Raw genomic sequence first — 17,695 nt, forward strand, 5'->3', positions numbered from 1 at the left:
GGATTCTATGAGGTCTACCATGGCCTGTGGTTTCTCAGAGTAGGATGGGATGTTGTTTCCAGTTGAGGAGGTCGGTGGTGAAAAAGGGCTGATAATACATCATGGAATGGCCGGGTTAGACCGTCCCATCTTCATTGTGCCTCTTGGGTTCCCATGTCTCTCATACTGGCATTTGGAGGACACTTGCGCCCAGCCTGGGGCACAACCTGGTTGTGGTCCTGGAGAAAGTGGATCCTTTGGGCCTGGGGGTGCTGGTGGATCCTCTAGGCCTAGGAGCACCTGTGAAACTGATGCCAGTGGAGTGTCTGGAGCTGAAGAGCCAGGTGTAGATGGTCTTGCGGGTATGTATGGTGGGGGCAGTATTAGTTCATCCTTGGGATTTCTGGCTAGGATTTGTGGAGACTGGGACTTTTGCTGATTTTCTTTAGGTCGCTTGGATGAGGCAATTAAGACCCTGGCCTGTCCCTGCCTATTGCAAGCCAATCGCACCCAGGGCGGAAGGGTCTGAGCAATTCCTAGCCAGGAGTCAATGTACGGAAACTGGTCAAGGTGTCCTGGTTCTCGTGTTACAACTCGCCATACCCAATGAATCGTTGGGACATCCAATGTCCCTTCTGATGGCCACCTGACATCAAAGGTGGGCCATTCCAATTCAGATAGGGTTCTCAACTTGCCAGGGTTTGTCCTGACTCCATAGTCTCCCAAAAACCCCTTCTTGAAATTTTTGATCATGGTCTCTAGAACCTTAGGTTTACTCTGCCCTGACCCCATGGTGATGTCCCCATGTGTGGTGGTGCCGAGACATACAAGTTGGGGTGCCTCCTGAGGTGAGGAGACCAATCAGATGCCTGTCTGGCCATGTCCTGAAGGAGTTTGGGTGAGTCTTAGCCATAGCAGTCTCAGCGTTGTGACTTATGATCAGAAATGATGCTGATGCCACCATAGACAGTATGCCATTCACCACGGAATCGCAGATGGGACCACTCAGACTCCATAGGCTCCTGAGGACCTTAAGGGTGCCTGCCCACGGAGTCACAGAATCAGTCTGCTTGAGCAAGTCAGGTCAGACTGCACATTCACTCACACATTCACACTCCAGAAGTTATTACATTCCCTCCCTGGGGATCCCTACCTGTGAGACCTCTAAGAGGCCTCTGGGAGGTGATCAGGCTCCCCTTCCACCCCAATGGGGGTGGGCCTGTCTGGGTCCTGGAGCCCCAGGCCTTCCTGGAATCTGACGTCGGGACCAGGTCCTCACCTGCCAAGTCTCCTTGAGTCCGGCAGGAACAGCGGAGCACAACCTCTGTCACTGCCCCACCGTTGCCCTAAACCGGTGGCAACAATGGGTCAGTGCGGTTGGGTTTCCCGGTCAGGGAACCAAATGTTACGGAATCTGGACTGGATCGCTCAATGGAAGAACCAAGCGGCACTTGGAGATCTTGGAGGATAGGAGGTTTATTTAACACCAGCTGCTCAGAGGAGAGTGGTCTCCAAAGGTCTGAGCCCCGAGCACAAACAAAGGGGGCTATTTATACACTTCTACTTCCACATACTTGGCACTTTTGGCGCACACGCAAAGCGGGGCAGGGAGAAGAACCCGGATGAGCCCGGGGCAAGGACTGGGACTCTCTCGCTGGCTCGGTCGGCCATCTTAGGACACAGATTTTATTTAGCAATACAACTACATTATGTGAAAAACACCTTGTGTAAAAAAGGAAAGGGACTGTGTTGTAAATTGGGCTAAAGCAGAGTACAGAAAAGGGAGGAGAGATACAGGTGATTTTTAAATCAGCTAAAAATTGTAAGAAATCTCAGAGATATCAAGGATCATAAAGTCTCTCCTGCTATTCCTGTTATGGGAGCTCCAGGCATTCTTTTAAATATCGAAAGGAAATTGGCCTCATTAGGCTGAAGAACATGGGAATACTCAGGCAGCTGCTTATGTGGGTGATAGAGATAGAAGGAAGAATGGATTAATTGATGGATCAATCAGTCCATGGCCTGATAGATAATTTGGCCCTCATCGACTTCCCTTCCAAGTGTTTGACAGTAGATAGTCTAGGTTTTCATCACTGTAAACATTTTTTGGACATAAATGCCCTTGGTATTCCTCATAGAGTTGCCCACATGAAAAGCAATTTGACTACAAATCAGTAGCTGTGAGTAGGTTGATGTCCTCATGCCATTTGACTGGGGACACAGAAATGGAAGCCATTATATCTGATTTCTATCTACAGTGTCATAATATGTCTGACAACTCTCCCTCACCCCACCTCAGTCATGTCTTTTTACTTCAGTTGTTCTCAAGGATACCTGTTCACCGATTTGAGGTATGAAGAGTAGCAGAATAAGGATTATTGTGAGCTGATTATTCTAAGAAACAGCAGATGAGAAAGAAGTGCTGAAAATAGGAGTAGAAGTTACCCTTCATATTTACATTTTACAAAGGAAAGCATTTGTAAAGGTGTCTCCCTCTCTGTACCAGGAAGAAAAAGATGATTCTAAGTCTCCAGTCTTATCAATGGAGAAGTAATGACTTAAATCTGCATAACAAACTTTACCCTTATTTACCATGTTTTTCCTGGCAACCTCCCATAACTGACTTCCCTTTGCCCCAACATCTTTCTTTTGTCTTTAACTTAAGATGTTAATTAAGGAGGTGGCTTGGGCCATCTTGGGCAGTATAGCCCACGTATGCATGAAGTATATATATTTAAAAACTTCTGTTTGTTTTTCTCTAGCTCGTCTGTCTTTTATGACAAAGGGTCTCAGCCACGAACTGGGAAGGGTAGAGAGAAAATTATTTTTCCTCCCCTATAGTTTCTCCACTGAGCCCCCCACACAAATATGTTTTTTTCTTCATAGCCTACACTTTGAATCTGGCTATTCCAAACATACTCTCCAAGTTTGGTGAAAATTTGTTGTGTCATTTTTCCTATGGTCCACTAAGAGGCAAACAATGAAATTGTGTTTTATTTATATAGACATAAATTAAACACACTATTATAATAGGCAGATAGTTAAATAAATTATGGTATTTTCAAATGATATACTATTATAGAATCATTTAAAATGATGTATATAAATAATTTTGAATAGTATAAAAATGTTCATGACATAATAGGAATTAAAACAAAGATGTAAATTTGCATCATACAAATACACAGAATCACATCTCTGTATGCAGCAGTACACACAGAACACAGAGAAAAAAAGTTGCTGGTTGTGATTCTACTTGAGAGGTGAGATTACAAGTAACTTATTTTCTTCTTTGTACTGTTCTCAATATCTTATTACCATGTATTGCTCTTTTATAAAGCAAAAGAAAGCAATAAAAGGTTACCAAAAAGTCTATAATCAACATCAACTAGAAGAAAAACAGCAAGAGCACTAGAAACTAAAAATGGTAAGTACATCCAGACCCAAGACAGAGTTTAGGAGCAGCTTTCATGGCCACCTTGAGTTCTACTTCTGAACTCTAAAAGGTAGCCTAGGGTGATCCTAATGACCTCCCTAACCTGAGAAGGAGAACACTGATCTTCCTGGAGACTTTCTGTTGCCACAGGGGGTATCAGGATCCAGCCAAGAAATGCAAACAAACATTAAATGTAACCCTATCCCCTAACAAGCCATAAAACACACTCTCTAGTACTGTGAACTCCTAGCAGGGACCTCTTCTTGCACCACCAGGGAGGGGTAGAGCTCCTTAGCACTGTTTCCCAAACTTTAGTCCCATGAACACTTACTGTCAATGGATATATTTTTTAAAATTCTGCTGGCAAAAACTTGGGAAATGTTGGATTACTGATGTACATTTTAAATCTCAAAAGGAAGAATCATTTAGTGATTTCCGTTATTTTGACCTTGGAGGTTTTATTTATCTGTGACACTAAACTAACCTTGCATGAAAAGCCATATAGGAAACCCCAGCTGGAGTTTCATTTTTCTCAGTGTTTCTACTACTGACCTCATTTATAAAAATTAAAGTCATATTTTCCAAGGTTGGCAATCAAAGAAAAATCTCCATATAGGTAAGTCAATGGGTTTTTGATAACATAAATCTTGTCCTCTTTCTCTTAAAGATTTCTTTCCAACACCTCTCTCTCAACCACAGATTGATTTTAGAAGAAAAGGTGCTGCACCCTTAATTCTTGGGTTGAAACTTACATTAATGCCCCACAATATAACTAAGGCCAGCCTGGAATAAACACTTTAATAATTACTAGTAGATTTTTCTTTTTTTTTTTTTTAAAGCTTTTTTTTTCTTTTTTTTTTTGAAGATTTTATTTATTCATTTGACAGAGAGAGACACAGCGAGAGAGGGAGCACAAGCAGGGGGAGTGGGAGAGGGAGAAGCAGGCTTCCCGCCGAGCAGGGAGCCCGATGTAGGGCTCAATCCCAGGACCCAGGGATCATGACTTGAGCCAAAGGCAGACACACGACTGAGCCACCCAGGTGCCCTACTAGTATATTTTTCTAAGGAGAGAGAGAGAGGAAGATAAAGTCTCAAACCCAGGGAAGAAAAATGAAAACAAACTGTTTTACCAAATATATTCATCTACATCTTTGGGGTTCCTGCAGCAAGGACTCCCTACCTGATTTATCACTCACCTCCATATAGTATTGTTTTGGCACCTATCACCAAGAAGGATAAGCCCATGCACCCTCAAGTTCAAGTCAAACATTTATACATGATACAGATACAGGAAGGATGCCATCTTGTCTGGTTCAAAAGCATTAGAAGAATGAATGCCTGTTGTTATTTTCTTTCTTTTTTTTTTTTTTAAAGATTTTATTTATTTATTTGAGAGAGAATGAGAGATAGAGAGCACAAGAGGGGAGAGGGTCAGAGGGAGAAGCAGACTCCCTGCTGAGCAGGGAGCCCGATGCGGGACTCGATCCCGGGACTCCAGGATCATGACCCGAGCCGAAGGCAGTCGCTTAACCAACTGAGCCACCCAGGCGCCCGTTATTTTCTTTCTCTTTTTCCAAATTAACTTTTGTCTAAGTAATACATGTTCTTTGTTCGAAAATCAAAGTGTTGTAATAAAAAACAGCATTTCCCTGCCCCGTTTGTACCTAGTCCTACCTTCTAGAGCCAACTGTCTTCTATACTTTCAGCCATTTCTTCTGATATTTATCTTCATATTTCTAAACACTTATACTGCATATACTGATTACTTTTAGACGATATTGCTACCCCTTTATGGTGAAGAAGGTTGTAGCTCTCTTACACCGTCACTACTTGCCCTCTCTCATCCTCAATATGGGTACATCACACTTTCTGATAAAGCCAATGGTGTTTATGTTATCATAACTGTTCACTGTTGAACCAAGAAGGTATATTATATACCATATTATATTATACCATGTTATGTTATATTAGTTTTTCCTAATCGTTGCCTTTGCATTTGCTTTGTTTTTTAATGTGTCTACTTCTAAATTTTTCCAAATGCTCCAACTGATATGTCAAATTCCTAGAGTGTTTTTGTTTGTTTTTAATAAACTCTCTCCTATAACCCTTCCTCCCCCTGCTTTAATCTTAGCTGGTTGGTTTTAGAGCTGGTGCAGAGCTCTTGTCCTAGGAATTTTTCCTTTGCCATTCTTCAGAGCTAGATTGCCCATTCCCTAACTCCCAACTATTCCTCCTTTGGGCTTATACCCCCATTTCACTGAAGTAAATTCTTTAGTCATTTCCCAAGAAAGAATGCATAAAAAGCCAACTTCTGATTCTTTGCATCTATTAAAAACAAAACAACAGGCTCAAAATGGAGCCACTTCTGCTTAGCCCCATGTCCAAGTCAGCAAACTAGGACTTGATGCCTAACCTAATTGCAGTCTCAGCCATTCCCAGGAATGGAATTTTAAATCAACCAGTCTGGAATTTCCTGATCAACTCTACTGAGGTCATCTGCTTGATAGACCCCACCATTTCCCAAAGAAAGGTGACCTTACCTGTAATAATCCTGTCTCTTTATTAATGACTTCCTTGTCCCTACCCCCTTCTGCTGATAAAAACCTTCCATTTTGTACAGCTCCTTGGAGCTCTCTTCCACTTAGTAAAGGGATTAATAATCCCTTTATTATCGAAATTAATAATTTCGATAATCATGGATTATCGAAAAAAGCCCATTAGATCTTCAAATTTACTGAGCTGAATTTTTTTTAACAGATTCTTGAAAATATCTTTATCCTATCCTTATATTTGGTTACTAGTCTGGCTAGGTATAAAATACAAAGTAGCAAAAAATTTTCTCAATTTTGAAGGATTATGCCAATGTCCCTTAAGAGGTGGTCTGGGGGGGCGCCTGGGTGGCTCAGTTGGTTAAGCGACTGCCTTCGGCTCAGGTCATGATCCTGGAGTCCCGGGATCGAGTCCCACATCGGGCTCCCTGCTCAGTGGGGAGTCTGCTTCTCCCTCTGACCCTCTTCCCTCTCGTGCTCTCTAGCTCTCATTCTCTCTCTCAAATAAATAAATAAATATCTTAAAAAAAAAAAAAGAGGTGGTCTGGGGGGCACCTGGGTGGTTTGGTCAATTGTGTCTGCCTTCAGCTCAGAATCAAGTCATGATCCCGGGGTCCTGGGATCAAGCCCCGGGTCAGGCTCTCTGCTCAACGGGGAGCCTGCTTCTCCCTCTCCCTCTGCCTGCGGCTCTGCCTGCTTGCTCTCTCTGTCAAATAAATAAAATTAAAAAAAAAAAAAAGGTGGCCTGGGGCACCGACCTGGCTCAGTTATTGGAGCATGCAACTCTTAATCTTGGGATTGTGAGTTCAAGGCCCACAGTGGGCAAAGAGATTACTTAAAAAAAAAAAAAAAAGGTAGTCTTGCTATTTAGAAGTCTAACGCAGTTCTGAATTTTGTTCCATTATATGTGACTTTTTTCCCCTTTGGAAGTATTTAGAATCATCTCTATATCCCTAGTTTTCAGAAATTTCACAGTGATCCATGATATGGGTCTTCTTTCCTTCATTTGGAATTAACTCCTTACAATCTTGATTTGTATCCTAAATTCAAAGAAATTTTGCTGTATTTCTTTGAAAATTTTCTCTACTTCATTTAATCTATTCTCTCTTTCTGGACCTACTTTTAATCAAATGTATCTGAATATTTCTAATCTTTGTTTTAATGTCTGGGAAATGTCTTTGACTTCATCTTCCTGATTTCATTGAATTTTTAGACTATATTTAGTTCTGAAAAGTTGTCTTTTTAAAAGTTGTCATCTTGTTTTATGGATGCAACAGCTTTTATCTCTCAAGTAACCTTTTCTGTTTACATTTTCCTCTGTTGCCTCTGTGTTTGTGTGTTTACTGTTAGCTTGTTTTGGCCCTTTGCTTTCAAGCTGGAGTCGGATCATTATGTTAAAAAGTTACGCACTACAAAGATGATTAGTAGCTCGGTGTGTGTGTTGCAGGACTTGTTGAATCTTGGGTTTTCCTATAAGGTGATCAGATGATGAGGCAGCCTTTATTTTGGTGGAATCCCCAGTATCACTTTTTTTCCTCTAGACTATTCAGAATTTCCAGAGAATAGTAATAATGGTAATAATAGTTCACAATTATAGAGTACATAGCAATGTGCTGGACATTGTTCTAAGTGTTTTATATGTATTAATTCATTTAGTACTCAGTGATTTCCACAAAGTAGGTGTTACCACCATCTCCGTTGTGAGCAGAATGAGGCACAGCGAGGTTGAGTGGCTTAATTATACTGCTTAATATACTGGCAGACCCAAGCAGTCTGGCTTTCAAATCTCTACTCTTACTCATGATCCTCCACTGCTTCTATTCATGGCCTGCTGGTGAGAGGGCTGGATTTCTTCCTACTGCTGGCCCTCCAGGGGTCTATTGCGAGAGGAAGCTAGGGAAACCGCATTACAGAAAGTACAGTTTTACTTATTAATGTCCCATTTTCAGCATGGAACTATATCCCTTACTTATCTTGGCCTTGGCATCTTTGACTATAAAAACTGCTTTGGGAAAATAAATCCACAGATTTGGTGGAAGGGAGTATCTGCTGGTGCAGAGAGGTAAGGAGTCAGGGTAGCATAGGATGGAAGAGTGGAACTAGAAACCCAACTGTGCTGAATATGAACTTTCAACTAATCTTTTGATTTTTAGATCCAAGCTTTGCTATGCTTTCTTTCAAGGGCTGAGCTTCTCGGGGATTATTCCAGGCAAACTAGATCATATATGGTGGAAATTACTACCTGATTTCCCTCAAATTTCATTTTCTTGGGGCGCCTGGGTGGCTCAGTTGGTTAAGTGACTGCCTTCGGCTCAGGTCATGATCCTGGAGTCCCAGGATCGAGTCCCACATTGGGCTCCCGGCTCAGAGGGGAGTCTGCTTCTCCCTCTGACCCTCCCCCCTCTCATGCTCTCTCTCTCATTTTCTCTCTCTCTCAAATAAATAAAATCTTTAAAAAAAATCCATTTTCTTCTGTGCTACAAAATCATTTGCCATGTCTCCATTTCCTCTTTTCTAAAGTTTATTGAAATTTCTTAACTGTTGTCTCTCTTCTCTATTTCACTTTTCCTTATGGTTTACTATCTTTTAAAAAAAACTTTAACAGGCATCAAAAATCAGAAAATTAGCATTGATATAATATTAGTATCTAATTTAAGGACACCACTTAAATGCCACCAGTTGCTCCAATATTGTCTTTTATAACAAAAGGAACAAACCCAAGATCACAGTGTGATTGTTTGGTTCCTCTGAGCGGCAGATACCATGCATAGACATATAAGAGATTTATTAGGGAAAAGTCCTGTGAAAGATAACGGGGGAGGAGTGAGTAGGGAGAAATTTCAGAGTCTGGCTCATTGGAGTCTGCTTAGGATTCTCTCTCCCCCTCTCCCTCTGTCCCTCTCCCAGCTCACACACTCATGAACACATACACTCACTCTTTCTCTTTTTCTCTCTCAAATAAATAAATAAATAAATAAATAAATAAATAAATAAATAAATAATAAAATCTTGAAGAAGAAGAAGAGAGGAGGAGGAAGAGCTTCAGACTACCTCACACTTCTGAGAAAATTTTGGCCAGGCCAATGAGACTATGTTTCCCATTAAAGAAATCCTGTTGGGTGAGAAGAGTCCAGTCCTAGGATCCTTGCCATGCTCAATCACTGGGAGCATCAGTGCTGCAATAGCTTCGTGGAGGCAGCGGGAGGAGGAGGCTATCAGTTGCCATGCTCCCCACAGCAGGTCCTCTTGAAGGGAACATATGAGCCAGGCACCTCCATAGCCACCACACCTGCATAGCATTTAGTTGTCATGTCTCTTTTGTCTCCGTCAGTTAGGAACAGCTCCTAATACTTCCTTGTCTTTCATGACCCTGACATTTTTTAAAGACAGGCCAGTTATTTTATAAAATGTCTCTCACTTTAGGTTACTAGTGTTTTCTTATGATTAAAGTTACACATTTTTGTCAGGGATATCACAGAAACAATGCTGTGTTCTTCTGTCAGGGAGGACACACTGTTAATCTGTCCTATTCCTGATAATGTTAAGTCACTAAATGAAGGCGATGTCTGCTAGGTTTCTCTTCTGTAAAGTTATTTTTCCTTTATAATTAATTATTCTATGTAAGTATCTAGTTCCTCACCAAACTTTCACCTACTGTTTATTTTTTTTTTAAGATTTTATTTATTTATTTGACAGAGAGAGGCACAGCGAGAGAGGGAACACAAGCAGGGGGAGTGGGAGAGGGAGAAGCAGGCTTCCCGCGGAGCAGGGAACCTGATGTGGGGTTCCATCCCGGGACCCTGGGATCATGACCCGAGCTGACGGCAGATGCTTAAGGACTGAGCCATCCAGGTGCCCCTCACCTACTGTTTAATATTCATTGATGATTCTTGCCAAAATCATCACAACTATAATGATAGCCAAATGGTGACTTCCTAATTCCATCATTCCATCCATATTTATTAACTGCCGTTATACTACAAGGAAGCTTTGTTTTCTTGCTATTTATTCAATAATTCATGTATTTACATCAGTCTGGGATCATGGATGTCTATTTTACTCAATGGCAATTTTATTCAATGCCCCAAATATAATAGTTTGGTCCACTAATAGCTTTTTCAAGCTTACTTCTGTGCCCCTTTAACATATCTGCATTTTTCTTTGAGAATTTTCTTAGTTTTGGCTCTTAAAGATGTTCCAAATTCATATTTTAGTGCACCAACCCTAGAGTCAGTCATTCCTCCAGAGTCCTGATTCCTTTTAATACAGAATGGTATTTAAAAATCAAAATCTGGTTTTGGTGTGCTCATTGCTACCAGATAAACATTGCTTCTAGGTCCTCTTAGAGGATAGAGGTAAGAAATGTATGTATGTATATACAAACCCACACACTAGCATCTGTATCAATTTTATAATATTCTGTTTTGTTAAATACATATAGATACATAGATATGGATTTGGACATGGACATATATATATATATATATATATATATATATATACCATGAGTTTCCAGCCATACCTCCAATTACAATCCAATACAACAGGATTCCTTCTAACCTCCTCCTTTTCATACTGGTAACTTTTTTCTTTATCAGTGAGAAACCTGGCTCCTATTGTCCTCAATATATCCTCTTATCTTCTCAGGCCCTCTGTATGTAACCAAATTCCCAACTGCACTGACCACCTCCTCACTCAGCCACCCCCTTTCTCAGTTCCTAATCACACCAGTCCAGCCTCATTTGGCCACCTCCTCAGTCAGTCCCCACTATTACAGCTTTCAGTGACCATCTCATGTGATTGGTTCCCAAGATTCAAGTCAACTCAGGAAGGTTGATACAGGACATTTTTTTCTTTTTCTTTTTCTTTTTTTAAAGATTTTATTTCTTTGAGAGAGAGAGAATGAGAGATAGCACGAGAGGGAAGAGGGTCAGAGGGAGAAGCAGACTCCCTGCTGAGCAGGGAGCCCGATGTGGGACTTGATCTCGGGACTCCAGGATCATGACCTGATCCAAAGGCAGTCGCTTAACCAACTGAGCCACTCAGGCGCCCAATACAGGACATTTTTAACTACTGAAGACCCACTGACCCATAATCATCATGCCACCTTCCTCTCGCCAAACTCAGTGTGGGCTAGCATAATGGTCCCATCTCTCCCACTGGGCCTTGGTCAAGATCACTCTGTTTTACCCAGAGATATCCTTAATTCTGAATATCTTGGAGAAAAAGTTAGGAGTGATAACATCAATTTCTTTCTGCTCAAAAGGCCCTGAACCCATTATGCAAATGAAACCACCCACTTCTCAGAATTCTGCAGACATTGGTTCTTTGCGAATTCTGACAAAATAAATATTTTCCCCAAATAGCTATGAGGTACTCTTAGTGAATGGGAAAAAAGAGGGCACCCCCATTACATGACATTTATCATATTATAAAATCATGTGTCGATTGGTCTCAGGTCTATAGACTTTAAGTTCCTTGAAAGCAGGCATCTTTGTAGCCACAATGCCTAGCATACTGTCTAGTCATTGTAGAAACTATAATTTTTTTAACCTCTATTTGAACCTCTCCTCCCTTTTTCCCCTTTATACCTCAGGGTTCAATACCATTTACCAATGCACTTTGTAAGGTTCAGTTGTTCTGTCTAATCAGTGTTTCTGCCATAGTCAGTGCATTAATGGAGATCAAGGGACAGTCTCAGGATATGTTGGAGAAATAACCATTATAGAGATTTTGATCTCTACCAGAGTGCTTTCTGAGAGCCAAGAGTTCTTTTATGGGCTACATGGAGAGGATCTCTTTACCAGAGCCTTTTTAATTCTTGAAGGACATTCTAAAAAAATCTCTCAGCAGGCCACCATTTCTTGGAAACTTTTCCTGAATACAGGTCCTGTGCTACAGCAATGACTGTTTTACTAGGACTAGAAGTCTTAATGGGGGGTCTCATAAATCCTTCACATACAGCCCAACACCAACTTTGGGCAGCAACTTCAAGCAACAACAGGATGAGTGTCCTTCCCATGAGATGTGTCTGCTCTCCTTCCCTCAACACCAGAAAGGCCTCTGACTGAGATGAACTCCCTAATTCCCTGAATACATCCTGATGCAAAGCAATTGTCCTCCAGGATTGATTTTAGCAGTCTCTTCACAATAGGAATTTCCATCTGAACACTCCTCATAGTCATGTGCTTGAAACTGGGTTTTTCAATTCACCCAAATGCACTTCCTTCCTTCTCTGAGACTGTATGAACTCAGGGGCATCAAATATGTTACTATCTCATCCCTTGGTGAGGATGTTGAGGGATCTCCTGTCCTTCCCCTTTCAGCTGTGTGAATTCTACCAATCCTACCAAGAAATAGGTAATATACATAATGGATAAACAGTTACAAGCATAAAGACAATTGGAAGTAGGGAAGGCTTCCCAATTCCTTTTATACCAGCATTAGTCTCATTCCAAACTCAAAGAAATATGGTACAAAAAGGAAAACTACTGTTCAATCTTACATGGGATCATAGATGCAAAAATACTAGTAAAATACTAGCAAACCAAATCCTGGAATATGTTATAATAATAATGTATCAAAACCAGGTAGGGCTTAGCTCAAAAATATGAAGATGGTTTGCTATTAGAAAATTAATGATTTTAATTTGGAAAAAATACATATTTCAGCAAATGTGGGGAAAAGCTCTTCAAGGTTCAAACTCTATTCCTAATTTTTAAACATTTTTAGCAACCTGGGAATGACTATAGGTATCCTTAATTTGATATATCAAATATCAAATTTGATATATCAAATATCAAGTCTCCAGCAAAAATAATACTTGATAGTGAAACATTAAATCATTCCCATTAAAATTTGAAGAGACCTCACTTTGAATATTGCATTATTGATCATAAGCAATTCAATGAGATGGGAAATAGAGGTAGGAGGTATATATCCTGAAGAAGGAAAGACAAAGTATCAATATGATTGCCTACTTAGAAAATCCAAAAGATATAATTGTTAGTTAGGGTGCGGTGAGAAGTTACTCAAATAAGAGGTTTGAAAACTATCAGCAGAAAGGAGGAGGGGAAGGGACAAAAGCAGGAAAGGGATGTGTTTTGTTTTGCAGAACGAACAGTTCCAGCCAAGGAGATGCCCAACTAGGTGTTTAACCTGATAGCCCCTTGCTAGGTGTGTCTCACCTGGTAACCTCTTACTTGAGCCACTTTGAGCTGAACTGAAGCTGAGGACCTGTGCAGAAGCCCCCGAGTTGTCCTAAGAATACCTTTAGTTCATTATAATACTAAGTTCTCCTCCTATGAGCAGAGTTTCTGTCATTTTTTGAACATACAATGTATGCACTAGCATGTTAACATGCTAGGCATGTGCAATTAAACCAAAAATGCATACGCAAGCTCCCTGCCCCCGGCCCCCATACACTGAATAAAAGCTTCCTATACTAACCCCATAGGGAGACAGTGCTTTGAGAGCTATCTCCCTGTCTTCTTACTCGTAACAATAGATTCTTTGCTTTCAACATTTCTTTGGGTTGTGCTCAATTTGTTGCACCCCAAGCAACAAACCCCTTGAGTTCACTTACATAATGAGAAGCAATTAAGACTAATAGGAGTTGACTAAGATGACCATATATAAGAATAAGAAAAACAAACATATGGAACAATTTTCAATCTTATCACAAATTCAATAAGTGTGCATTAAACAATGCCTTTACAAATCATTATTAATTTTTAAAATTTCGTGGTACAATCTTTTAGGAAGGGATTTGGCAACAGTAACTAGAAAAAGATCCATTCTTTGGCTTCTGCTGAAACTCTACCCTAAGGAAATATTCCAAGACATATAAAAAGATATATACATAAAGATGTTCACAGGCTATTTTTATAGAAAAATCTGGAAAAAAATCTAATGTCCAACAAGAGAGGGAGTGAATTAGCTAAAAAATCATATATTGGCTTAAAGAAATATTTTTTATCATTAAATGATCTTTTAAAGTCTCTGTAATAACACTGAAATAGTATTAAATGATACTTAGTGAAAAATCAAGAAAAACAATTTATATATTTGGCATAACAACTACATAAAAGCACATTTAGAGAAAAGTGTCACAAGAAATGTAGTATAGTCAAGAATTCAGACTTTTTTTTTTAAGATTTTATTTATTTATTTGACAGAGATAGAGAGAGAGCACAAGTAGGCAGAGAGGCAGGCAGAGGGAGAGGGAGAAGCAGGCTCTTCACCGAGCAGGGAGCCCGATGCGGGACTCGATCCTGGGACTCCAGGATCATGACCTGAGCCGAAGGCAGTCGCTTAAGCAACTGAGCCACCCAGGCACCCAAGAATTCAGACTCTTGAGTCTGAAGTTATGACTTCAAATCCTGGGGCTACCATTTCCTAGCTATATGACCTTGGCCAAATTATCTAATTTGTCTCAGTTTCCTCACCAGTAAATGGAATTTAATAATAGCAGCTGTCTCATAGGATCGTTATGACAGGAAATGAGTTTATACCTGCAAAGCTCCATGAGTAGTGACGTTGATATGGTAAGCTGCTAATAAACATTCATGTGAATGCAGCAGAGTACTGGTAGGCATTGTGTTAGGGTGTAAGATTCTGGGTGTTTTCATTCCTATTTCCTAAGTTTTCTAAAATATTACTATTTTTGTTTTATAGCAAAAATGGATATTTAAATATTAAAAATATTATTTCTAGTCCACACTAATCTCTTCTCTTAACTATACCCTAATTCCACTTCCTTCTGTTTATCTAGGATCTGGTTCCACCTATTATTTCCTTTGTGTTATCTCAAACTCCTATACTAATTCACTAAATAATTATATAGATTCCTAAGTGGAATCTTTACTCCCTTCTCTTCACTGTCACACTTCTTAAGGAAAAAATAAAATTCACAATAACTTTCTCCAATTTGAATTTCCCATTACTCTTCAGTATACTGGAATTTGAATTCTCTCTCCATTATGCCATTCTAACAACTTTGCTAATTTCCTTCATGCCCAAAACTAATTAATCTGCATCCCTTTACCCTATCACAGGTGTTTTAACACTGCTAGTCACTTTCTCCTTGAAACTGTCTTCCCTGTCCTATTACACTTAGAAAGGAGGATGTGAGGGGCACCTGGGTGGCTCAGTCGTTAAGCGTCTGCCTTCGGCTCAGGTCATGATCCCGGGGTCCTGGGATCGAGCCCCGCATCGAGCCCCGCATCGGGCTCCCCACTCCGCAGGAAGCCTGCTTCTCCCTCTCCCAGTCCCCCTGCTTGTGTTCCCTCTCTCGCTGTGTCTCTCTCTGCCAAATAAATAAAATCTTTAAAAAAAAAAAAAAGAAAGAAAGAAAGGAGGATGTGAGAGGAGGGGGAAGCACAGGTTTTATAATTGCCTCTGTTGGAAACCAGAAGCTTATAGCTGCCCATGTTTGAGATCAGGTCTGAAGCCATAGACTGCAGAACCAATCCAGAAAGAGGAAGCAGCCATGGCCAAGTTAAAGAGTGTGGCTGGGGAAATCCAATAAGGGAACCAGAAAGCAAAGTGGGTCAAAGACAAAAGAACCCGAGTCCCAGGGATACTTTTCCTGGAGCCCAACACGGGGTTTGAATTCACAACCCCGAGATCAAGACTTGAACTGAGATCATGAGTCGAAGGCTTAACCAACTGAGCTACCCAAGTGCCTCTGGATGGCAATTTTTAACAATATCATCTTCTACAAAGCTTTCAGAACTGTGCTCTCCTCTCTATTCTTTCTATTTCTACATTAATCTTCATCCATAGTTACTTGGATAAAGCCTTCTAACTTTTTCCTGTCATCCAATATTGCCCCCTTCCAGTCCACCAGTACTGCTGATATCAAAATTATCTTTCCAAAAGGCAAATTTTATCCACCATTGCTTCTGTTTCCATACGTTTTACCCCTGCATTCTGGACATTTAGATTTCTTCCACATATTTCTTTTCCATCTGTATCTCTTAACACCATGCTGGATAAGAAGAGTTGCTTATATTTCTCAAATACAAGAAACTTTGGTTATGTTCTCTGCCTTCCTTTGCCAAAAGTGCTCCAATCTTTTTTTCCATATGACAAATTAGTTCAAATGAGCTCAAATATTTCTAAATTAGCTCAAATATTACTTGCTCTGCAAAGCCTTTCCCATCTCCTTCAAACAGGGCTGCCCAATCTTTCCACTGAGCTCTGTTCTTAGAGTATATTTCTATTAAGGAAGAATCACATTTGTTTTCTATTCATTTGGAAACCTATATAACATTTATTTAGTTATTGATCTCTAACATTAGAATGAGTATCTAAACCTAGAGTGTATGGATAATGTATTTTTTGTTGTATATTGCCCTGTATCCAGCAAAATGGCCACCACCACCACAAGTCTTTGCTGAAAGAATGAGTAACTCACAGAATAAATAATCAATGGGGGAATTTTTTTTCTTTTTTCCTTCATTACATGACTACTAGGATACAACATGTATCTTGGTGAAAGGGTTGAGGAAATGCAGTTTGATAAATAAAATGAAGGTCAAAGGAGAAAGGCAGGAGAAATCAAGAGGAATCACCAGTGTGCACAAAAACAAAGCTGACATCTAGGAAGGGAGGCAAAGAATGAGAAGAGCTCAGACAAAGTGAAAGCTGGAAAGAATCCAATGGGACAAGGAATTTATCAGAAGCTCAGTGAAATCTCTGCAATTTGACTCCATGAATCCAAACAAGTCTCATCAGTTTATCATCTTGATAAAGACACAGATATACAGAGTTCTTAGGGAAAGTACTAGAAAAAAACACTTACACTTGGCCAGCAAGGCATCCGATCAAAAAATTTCCCAGAGTATATGGGTCTGATGCGATCTGGAGGTTCTACTCCTGGTTCAGTGTTTTCAGCCTCCTTTCTCTCTTCAGGTTGTTGGGCAAACTGGCTCTCAGAAGGTTCTATCACCAAGTCTATTTGGGGCCCTGTATTATCTGGTTCTTCTAGTTTGGGTAGACCAGTGTCCACCTCAACAGGAGGCTTCATCTCTGCACTGGGCTTCACCACCACACAGGTCTCTTTTCCCAGTTCCTGTCTAGATTCCATATCCAAAGTAGGCTGCTTCCCCAGTGAAGCCCATAACCCTTCAGAGGAACCAGCCACAGAACCTCTCCTGCTCCCTAGAGCCTGTGGACTTTCGCATACCATGCCCGAGTGAGGCTGTATTATCCTTCCAGAACACCTTCCCAGAAGACACTCATTTTCTAAGCCCATTCTTCCTGGCAACATACCTAGAGAAGATTTTGTTTTCTGGGAGGCTGAGACCCCAGATACTCCTAAATTACTACTCTCCAGGAGGGTCCTAGAAAGATTCTGTCTTTTCAATTTCATTTCAAGCTCCTTGCTCAATGGAGATTTTGTTTCTGGTGATGCTATCCTCTCCTCAAATTTATTACTACCCAGGAGGCTCTCCCTACATGAGGAATCTTCTTTTCCTAATCCCACTCTGAACCTTAACTCCGTGGGAGATTTTGTTCCCATGAGAACTCCCCTCTCTCCTAAGTCATCCTTTCTTTCGTGGGTGAGACCAACCTCCATGCTCTGGGGAGATTTCCTCTCAGACACCCTCATTCCTCCAGCGGCACTCATCCCTAAGGGGAAAGCTGTACCTGTCTCAAGGGAAGTTCCTAATCCCTTGTGGTGCCCCAAACCTTTAGGGGACCCCACTCTCACGAAAGAACACAT

General features: G+C 40.6%; 1 protein-coding gene across 1 annotated transcript in view; it reads right to left on the bottom strand.

The window, feature by feature from the left end:
* Positions 1 to 17,695, bottom strand: part of EFHB (EF-hand domain family member B) — a 59,365-nt gene extending 41,670 nt beyond the window's left edge. The window contains exon 1 of the mRNA XM_028099208.1: positions 16,772 to 17,695. Coding sequence (XP_027955009.1) covers positions 16,772 to 17,695 — 924 coding nt within the window. The remainder of the gene's footprint in view (positions 1 to 16,771) is intronic.

The sequence above is a fragment of the Eumetopias jubatus genome, unplaced genomic scaffold (genome assembly GCF_037043125.1).
Source record: "Eumetopias jubatus isolate StellerSeaLion01/CBP00866 unplaced genomic scaffold, mEumJub1_p1.0 scaffold_1, whole genome shotgun sequence".
Lineage (NCBI taxonomy): Eukaryota > Metazoa > Chordata > Mammalia > Carnivora > Otariidae > Eumetopias > Eumetopias jubatus.